This window comes from Corapipo altera, unplaced genomic scaffold, assembly GCF_003945725.1.
Source record: "Corapipo altera isolate COAL_440 unplaced genomic scaffold, ASM394572v1 45, whole genome shotgun sequence".
NCBI classification, from domain to species: domain Eukaryota; kingdom Metazoa; phylum Chordata; class Aves; order Passeriformes; family Pipridae; genus Corapipo; species Corapipo altera.
The window spans coordinates 18,107,488-18,117,386 of NW_020884877.1; the positions used below are offsets into that span (position 1 = coordinate 18,107,488).

Here is a 9,899-nt window from a genome sequence, read left to right on the forward strand (position 1 = left end):
TATTATCTTTTAAAATATATTCATGTATATCTAACTTTTAGCATCATTAGTCTCAGATGAGTCTTACCAAAGCAGCAGAGGATGTTTTTATCCTATAGAAGCCATTCACTCATCTGTGACTATTGTAATAATAATTATATTTTGACGTATCCTATTTTAGCATAAAAGAAAACACCAGTCTTTAAGCTTCTATGAAGTAGTTGCTATTATTGTTGATATTATTTGTTTTCAAGCAGAATTCTTTAAAAATTTATTCCAATCTAGATAAGGGAAAGACTCTCTCTTTAATCCTGACTAAGCAGCACTTCTTTCAAACCAGAAATTGCTCTTTTTTGGATTAATTATTTCTATTTATATCATGGAAGAAAGCGGCTTGAAAACTGACGTTTCATGCTGCATTGCATTGCTGAAAATTTAACTAAAAATACTCTAGTCTCCACACTTTAACAGAATTTTAAATTATTTTTATGTATTTGCCATGGCACTCTATTTATGATGAAAATTCTTCTTTCATTTACCAAGCTAAAAGACACGACCCCGCTGAGGTCAAATATATAATTGTCCAATTTCCCTAACATAAATTAGAGTATCTCTATAAAATGGCACTTCACCTCTTAATGAATATTTGCCAAAAGAGTAGATTCCATTGCATCCTTTGGATGTTTTACCATAGTAGCACCCCAAAAGCATCAATATGCCTCACCTTATTCGTGGTTAAACAGAAATACTTGCTAAAAGGTAGGGTTTAACCAATGGACTGGAGATAAGTGCTTAGCCTGGGCTTGAAACGTCATCCTTGTATCACCATGCAGAAAATTTTTGTTCAAAGAGGAAAGGTCAAATGAAGTCTTCAGAGTGGTATATCCCTGCTGTTTGTTTTGCATACCACAGATTAAAGAGGGCTATATTTTAAATTCCAGGTTTATCATCTTTTCTCACAAAAAAGGTCATGTGCAAAAAATGCAGTTTCAATATTCCAGGAATCCTTGAGAGGGTACTAATCACAGGAGGAGTCAGGAATGAGAAGTCACCAGCTGTAACTTGAAATGTAGTTAATCCCACTGATTAACAATAGCACTTTAGAAATCTAATGAATGATAACTATTCCCCACATAATATATAGAGTAATCACAGGGCTTTTGGAGATATGAAGTATAAGAAGGATATAAGAGTATCAAATTATCCATGTTATTAATAGTTCTCTGGATTTTTTTTATTAAGAATAACAGCATTGATATGATATCATGCAAAAGAAAATTAATGCTACAATATGTTTTTTTGATGATGAATACATTGTTTTCCAAAGTCACGGGTACAAGCAAGGGAAGTTCATGTCGTTAACAATCAGGCAAGATAAATTTTAATTCAGCATATTTAAACTCTAGCTGCTAGGTGTCATGCTAGTGGCACAATGTAATTTAATGCAAAATGAAAAGAAAGTTTATCACCAAAATAAATTGCTAAATAGGTACTATAATATTAACATAAATTTAACATACAATCCTTTGTAGCCACAGATCACTAAGATACATCTGCAAGGACAAAAATGTAGAGTCCAAGACTCTTGAATCGTGAAGCAACAGTAGAGCAGATGAGTCTGTTTCTCGATATTTTTATTAGAGAAAAACAAAACTGTTGATTGAATATATCCTCCTTCTAAATTTGAAAAATTAGAGCTCAAAGAATACTATAGAATCAAACTTATAGAGGTGATTCAGCAATATATGTCCAATGAATTTTCAGTGAAACTAGCTTTTCTCCATAGGACTTTTTCATTAGGACATGTGGAATGGAGTCTGCAAGGATCCTTGAAAATGTCACTGTCATTTATTTTAGCTGGCTTCAATGTATTTGGTTTTGTTGTGGAGGTTTTTTGGGTTTTGTTTTTTTATTTTGATTTGGGTTTTTTAGACGTTAGCTCCTTGTCACCTAGGGGGTTTTTGTCCTTTAAATTAATTTTTTATGTTTTCAGAACTACGCAAAACTTATTCCTGGAGCTACCGTTGGACGACTACAGAAGGATTCTGGAAATATTCTCCAATTGATCATTACTGCATATCAGGTAAGATGGTTATAATGCAGTCTTTTCCTTCATGTTTCTGTGTTCAAAATTGGCTTGCAATTTAGTAAAAACAAGTGTCTTCGATTCTTTTTATACACTGATTACATCGTCTTTTAATGCTAGGTGATGACCTTAACAGGAAAGGTTGTGTTCACTCTGAGGATTGAGGGAGCGCAGAAACAAAATTCCTATAATCATCTGTCATGCCTTGGTTCTTCTGGAATGCTGAATTTAAATCAGTGTCTCATCTGTCTTGCCTTCATCATAGTCTTTTATTTCACACCTACTCTTGAGGCTTCTTTAATATTCAGGGCTCCCAGTTCTGCACCTGGACGGGGACTCAGTTTCCTCCCAGTTGGTAGCTGCCACCAGAGCAGATATACAATTGCCTTGTGGGAATATCTGGGGGAAAAAAGCGCTATCCCATGCTCAGTGCTTTTCTCTGCTTTAGCAATTTGGTGCTGCCCCTGTGAGGCTGTTCTGAAGTTTTTGAAAAGGGGAACACAGGAGCCAATATGGGTTTGTTTAGATAATATCAAGACTTGAATGGGTTTGTTTAAGTAATGCCAAGAAATACTGTAACGATGTCAGGAACATAAACACAGCACTGCTCTTCAGAGCTTTGTTTGTAAAATGCATTCTGCGTGCCTGTTTCTCTTCTGTCAGGGGAATGTTCTTAGACAGTTGTACAGGTCTTTACTCAGATATATTAATTTATATATATACTGTTATACAAAAGATTTCTCTCTTCTGTCTCAGCCCATTTTTTAAAAAAACCTGCTCTACCAGTTGTCTACAATGACAAACAACTCTTTGCAAATAGCTTCTGCTTCTTTCCTTACTTTTTTCCTGCTCTTCCTTCTATCACCTGAATGAGATAATCATCACTATGCAAAAATTATTTTGGCCTTGGTCAAAAACAAACCAGATTCTCATGACTCTTCTAACTCTTATGAAAGTAATACAATTTGTGAAGTATGATTTTTTAAATGAGATACAAAGTACCAGAAGATTCTCCATTCTATGGAAAATTATATATAAGGAAAGAACTTCAGGGCTAGTCTTAGGAGTTTACAAATTGTAATAAATACAAGTGAGGGAATTTTCACATGAGGAAAGCAATTGCTAAACTTTGAATGGCAACAGAATTTCACTTCTGGATTCCAACCTGCTGTTAAGTCACATCTGGTTCCTGTCAGGATTTCTCCAAGATGGCACTCTAACATATAGGCAGAGGTTCCGACAGTTAATAGCTGAAATACCAATTTGTTGTCCAGTAAGTAATGGAAAAACACAAAAAAAAAGTTCCAGGGCTATGTGCTGGTGCTGTAACATCAAGTGCAGAATGGTGCTTCACTGGAACATTGCTAATGTGGAGAGTGCATCCTTGCCTATTCCTCTTAGCATCTGTTTATGTTCCTATCATCTATGACTTTTTTTCTACTCTCATTTTTGAACTTGCTGATTTTTCAGCTTCTATTACCTTCTATGGCAAAAAGGACTTCAGTCACACTGTGTCAAGATACACTTTTCTTATTCCTATCTTAGCCTACTCCTATGCTTTAAAATTTCACAGAGTCCACTTTAGTTCTGCTGTTGCAGAATTTGGTGAATAAGAGCTCTGCATTTACCTTATCTTAATGTCTTCATGATTTCGTAATATTTTATCACTAAAACATCTTCCACCCACAGTCCAATCTTCTCAGTTGTCCAGTCTCAAATTGGACAATCCCAGCCTTTTAAGTCTCTCTTTTGCTGCTCCATGCTCTTGGTGACTTTATCTGACTGTACCTTTATGCTCCCTGACTCTAACGAGTGCTTCCTGACATGTGGAGACCACAAGAGCTTGCAGTACACAATAGAGGGCACACTAATGTTTATACAAAGACAAAATTATGCCCCCCTGTCTTGTTCTCAGCCTCCTTGCTCATATACTTAGGACATTGTTGGCTTTTTAGCTGCTGCCATGCTTTGAGATGACCAGCTCTCAGAGCTGTCAGTGGTGACCACGATGCAGCTCCTGAGCTGTTTCAGCTGATCCTGTTTTCACCCATCCCATGGGCATGGTTTGGAGGGAGCTCCAAGCTCTGTGCTTGTTCCACTCGAGGAGCATCAGGGAGGTGACTGCAGAAAGGGTGGTTCTGCCTTTGGGCCATAACTTGTCACATCCTCATCCAGGTACAACATGTCCAGACAGTTCACCAGAGTGGCACATAGGTTCTTAAAATCCCACATACATTTCAAGATGTAAAATGTGTACAAGTAGCAACATGTCACACTCAAAATTTCCTTAAGTCCACCTTATTACATATTACCTTAAAGATTAAAAATCTTATTGCTTCAAGATTGAAAATCTTCCAAGCAGGAAACACAAAACCCACCTTATTTGATTAAGTGAAGATATCTAATTTTGAGGTTTTTACTGTGAGGGGGGAAATTAAGGTAGATCTACAGTTAAAAATCACGTGCAAACCTGAAGATCTAATGCCATTTCTGTCAGACACTTTTCATGATACTCTCAGCAATGTAATTCAATGTTGTGTGTCTCTGTTTCTTTACTCACACAAAAGGAATAAATAACTCTTTGTCCCCCTGGGTAGAGTTAGATTAAATCTTTTAACACTTTTAAAGTGTTTTTTAGTATTTGCTTGCTGTGCAAACATAAGGTTTGCTAATGCCATTCACAATGTGTTGCCATCTAGAATCTTCAGAGAGGAAGTTAGAAAGTTAAGAAAGTCTGAGCTGTCAAAATATTTGTTACAAAGAGTTCTCATGTTCTTTCCAAGTATGATTCATTTTCTTCTGTAAGCATATTTCTGCGTGTTTTGTTTAGCATTGAATTCCCCATAACTTTGTATTGCAAAGGTATAAGCTAAAATGCATTGTGACAGATAGCAGGCCGTTTGATTAAAGCCATTCCAAGATTTTAAAATTTCAGAAAAATTCCACTTGTTGCTTTTTTTCCCCCAGCGTTTGATCCTTTCACTTGCAAGAAAATGAGACCAAAGAAATAGTATATTAGAAAAGACAGGTAACAAAAGGGCACAAGTATGTAACACTGCTTTCTGTTCTTTCATTCAGAAAATTTTTTGAACCATAAATGTTTCTCTGTGAATGGCCTGAAGCTCACTAAACTGTCTGCTGTCTGTCCTCAAACTATGGTCAGGCAGCTCAGTAAATTTAAAACATCATTAGAAGTGTTCACAGATATTAAGATACAAAAAATTCAAATTTGTCAGAGTTTATGTGCTCATTTTCAGTGGCATAAGGTGTCCAATCTGACCTCTCACAATAGCAAGGTACATTCAAATGATCCAATACAGACTCCAGAATTCAAACTATTACGATTTGGTGTTCCACAGCATTTAATTTTCTCTCACAGTTGCACTCTGTTTGAGCCTTGAAGTTTTGCAGCTGGTGGAAGAGGAACTATTGGTGATATCTCCTGTAACATCAGCACATACCAACAGTTACAGTTTTATCTAGATGTTTATATTTGGTCCTTTCGTGAGAGCCCATCTATTGCAAACAAATTTTTATGACTCTCTGCATTGTTTCAATAGCGACATAAGCGCCTATCTCTAAAATAAATGTAAAGGGAAATTTGAACATATCTAAAGCTACCAACATTACCAACCTGATGCCCAGGGCACAGTTTTACAACCCTAAGACAAATTCCTAGGGAACGTACAAAGGACAGAGAGTTGTTGTCTATGCAGCTTTATACCTATTCTACTTTTACTTTGATTTACTGCAACCAGACCTTTACTCCAGTGAGTCATCCCGATAACTTTAGTAGAATGACTCACTGAAGTAAGGTCAGCAAGCTCCTCATGCTCTGACTGAAGGGCAGGGGGTATTTTGTAAGCAATTAGGCTCCATGAGCACAAAGTCAAGTCAGTGAGATGTTTACTCAGCAGTTGCTGAGGTACTTTTGAAAAATTTCCATTTACTGGATCCACAGGCCAATGAAATCATAGGGAATTTCCCCATTGTCTTTGGATTAAGCCTGTGTAAGCAAAGTTGCTGTAAAATATTTTAAAGACTTAAAATACAAAAACCTAGTATGAGCAAGTTCAGGAAGAAAGTTTGTGAATTACGAAAGTTTGACTGAACAAATTGATTTAAGAAATGAGAATGTTGTTGAATACAGCTTGAAATAGCACATACAGCTTATGAAGCAGGAATTTCCATCGAGAGAAGAAAGGAAGGGAGGGAACAATATTTACACAGTCTGGCTAATCAGGAAAAGCCCAGAGCTAGCAATGCAATCAGGGACACAAATCCACACCTCAGTAAGACCAGACCTAGAGGAAAACCTGTATCAGTCAGCAGAGTGATGAAAGATGATTTAATAAAACATTGAATTTGTTCTCCTGCAAGGACAGGAAATAAGCCCCGTGATAGCGGATATTAAACTGATGCCACCATTGCTTTCCACTGAAAGCCAGGTCTATTGGCATTTGCTTTGTTTTGCTTGTTCCCTGTTTTTGTTGCAATAGAGAGGTCTGTAAACAAAGTGCCAAAGCATGGGTTTACTTCTATGTAAGCTGGGATAAGTTACAGTCCAGGTTACACAGACGCAGAACATTGGCAGATCTTGGCAGTGTTATCACTCCATTCATCTCACTTTTTTTCCTTGAAGGAGCTGAGGTCTGAGGTGGAGTTGGAGATCCTGGGAGAGACAGAAGGGCTCAATCTCTCCTTCACGGCCATTTGTAACAATGGGACCATTTTTCCACATCAGAAGAAATGCTCTCGTGTGAAAGTGGGAGATACAGTAAGTAAAGAACAAGTTCTCAAAAGACATCAAGTCCAGAGAATTTAGGACACCAACGTAGAGAGTTTTCTCTTTATTAAATAATCTTCCTCCAAAAAAATTACCAAAAAGCTGGCAGTATCTATTACTCTGTCCTCACTACTCTGCAGAGCTCCCTGTGCTTAACCTCCTAAGAGCCTCCATTCTGTCTTCCAGGTCTCTTTCAATGTGACTGTAAGTCTCCCCTCTTGTGAAAAAAACAGAAGGCATATCATGATAAAACCTGTGGGGCTCAGTGACGTGCTGGAAATGGAAATACATCCCCTATGCAGCTGCAACTGTCAGGCAAAGGCTGAGATGAACAGCCCAAAATGCAACCAAGGGAAAGGATCGTTCGAGTGTGGGGTGTGCGTCTGCAACCCGGGGTATGTGGGGCCGCACTGTGAGTGCGACGAGAGCTCCCTGGGCACCAGTTCCTGCAAGGGCTCAGCTGGTCAGAGCTCCTGCAGCGGGAGAGGCGACTGCTACTGCGGGCAGTGCGTGTGCCACCCGTCCCCGTACGGAAAGGTGTACGGGCCTCACTGCGAGTGTGATGACTTCTCCTGTGGGAGGCACAGAGGGCTTCAGTGTGGAGGTATGGTCCCTTGGTGCTATTTTGAGTGTCTGTATTTTGAGCTTTATTGACTCACCCTTAGGTGTGAGCTTGTGAATTTGTATTTTCATCATATATTCAGTTGCAATCAATTTTGTATAAAGTGTAATTTGATATTTCTGGATGGTCTTTAGACTTAAAACAGTTTTTTCCTGGGCTATACCATTATAAATCAGAAGTATTTACCCATTAGGTTGTGCACTGTCAGGAGACAAGGTCTGTGTGGAGGACTCCAGTAAAGACAATGGAGCTGCACTGGCTTACAGCCAGTCTAAACAAAAATTTGATCCTCTAGCTTAAAACTGAAAATGCTGCAAGAGAAAGATGTTCGGAAGAAAGGTTAGAGAGGGAAAAATATTTTCTATTAAGGAGACTGATTTTATAGGTCATCATTCAGATTCTTATTAAGAGACTGATCTGAAGCACAATAAATGTTTTTCCAGGCAATGGTGATTGTGACTGTGGGGAATGCAAGTGCCACAGTGGATGGACTGGTGAATACTGTAATTGCACAACTGACACCAGCGCCTGCATTGCTGAGGATGGGACACTGTGCAGTGGGAGAGGAGAATGCATCTGTGGGACATGTGCTTGCAACCATCCAGGGACTTCAGGCCAAACATGTGAAAAATGCCCTCTCTGCGGTGACTCTTGCAGTTCCAGATGGTAATGTGCTGGTTTTACATCTCTGGTGTTTGTATCATCCAGGTATCTATTTCCCATACTGCTTCAGCAGTATGTTTACTGCTGTGTCTGTAAATTGGATTTACAGACCAGAACCCAAGAGCTTCTTTGCCCTTTGAGAGATGTAGTCATAATTCATATTTCAACCATTCATGAGCACTACTCTCATATAAAAGGACTTTATGGAAAACAATTAAATCACATTCAAGCAGCACAGGTAAAACTTCACAGTTCCACTGCTGTCCCTGGCTGTACAACTAATCAGAACGGTGACTTTATATGACATCAGACAAAACCAGATGAACCTCCTTCCAGTGCGTAGTACAAAATAAAAATGTCCCAGCATGGCTGCTACAGCAAAAATGAGGACTTGCAGAAAAAAATTGGCATTTGTATTACCATTCTCGTGCATATGAATGAATAAGGTAGTGTTGTCCACTCAAGCTTTACACATCTGCAAATTCATAGTCCAAATTCAGTTAAGCTTGGCTGAATTAAAAAGGTGCAAGTATGATAAACTAGGTAATAGTCTGGGGATGAATTAGTGGGTAGCTGTATGTCATGTGTAAGTTGATGATAAATTGATTGTAAATGGTGAAATGTCTTCTGTCCACTGAGCGTACAAAATTTATGTAGCTTTCCTGATGTGATGCGAGGTGAATGCTATGATGCATAACAAGAAAATCAACCAAAAATACTCAGGTTGTGAAGCTGACCACTCTAAGTACACCATCCCTCATGCTTGTATTAAATGAGTTCTTGCAGGGCTACAGTCCAAACTGGGCAGTCTTCAGCAGAAATTTAAGCTAGAAGTTGAATTAGGCTTCACAGAACATGTTATTAATGACCCTGGCTTTGCCTTCTGAGTGATGAGCAGTTTCAGCTGCATGTTTCATGATGATGTCCTGTCTCCTTATTTAGAGTTGAGTCCCATTTCTCTTCCATACCAGCTCTCCACCGCTGCATTTTCATACCTGTCATTGCAGTCTCTACTGTATCTAAGTAAGAAGCTATTCCATGGCGTGTGATTAAATCATGAATCTGTTTCTGTTAGTGCTAAATTTGACCTGCAAAAGTCAGCCTCTCAGTATGTTCAAAGCTGTGAGTAAAGAGAACTTCTGCATGCAACTGCTCTAAACATGAAGGACGGGGCTGCTGCTTTGCTCTGCCCGATTTGGCAGAGAATAAGAAATATAAAGTTACATGATAGGCATTACATTATCCTGCTTAAACATGTATATTGTATGCAATGTTAGATCTTTTATCTCTACTTCAGTGTTTTCTTGTGCTGAAATGCAGGGCACAAAAAACCAGGAGAGAGAGAATATTGGGAATACCTGGGTAGGGTAACCAAGAGAACTGAAAGATCAGGTCAGAGAGGGTGGAGATCAATGGCTAGGCAGCTGAGAAAGAGAATGCGTTGTAAAAGAAACATGGCAAATATGACAAAACCAACAACACTTAATTTGTCTCCATGAGATAGAGGCTATCCCATTACCTGCTCACTTTACTATTCACTATCTACAGAGCAAGTGATAAGGCCATCTCCATCCCCTGAAGGTAAACTCAGCAGCCTCAGCATATTCCCATGGATATATATAACTCAGTGCAACAGAAAATAGCCACTGTTTTCCCTTCCCTTCCCTTCCCTTCCCTTCCCTTCCCTTCCCTTCCCTTCCCTTCCCTTCCCTTCCCTTCCCTTCCCTTCCCTTCCCTTCCCTTCCCTTCCCTTCCCTTCCCTA

At 38.8% G+C, this 9,899-nt stretch overlaps 1 protein-coding gene across 3 annotated transcripts in view; it reads left to right on the top strand.

The window, feature by feature from the left end:
* ITGB6 (integrin subunit beta 6) overlaps nt 1-9,899 on the top strand; it is a 47,376-nt gene that overhangs the window by 26,832 nt on the left and 10,645 nt on the right. For all 3 annotated transcript variants that reach the window (XM_027637377.1, XM_027637379.1, XM_027637378.1), the window contains 4 exons: nt 1,973-2,062; nt 6,708-6,842; nt 7,038-7,455; nt 7,917-8,139. In XM_027637377.1, coding sequence (XP_027493178.1) covers nt 1,973-2,062; nt 6,708-6,842; nt 7,038-7,455; nt 7,917-8,139 — 866 coding nt within the window. The remainder of the gene's footprint in view (nt 1-1,972; nt 2,063-6,707; nt 6,843-7,037; nt 7,456-7,916; nt 8,140-9,899) is intronic.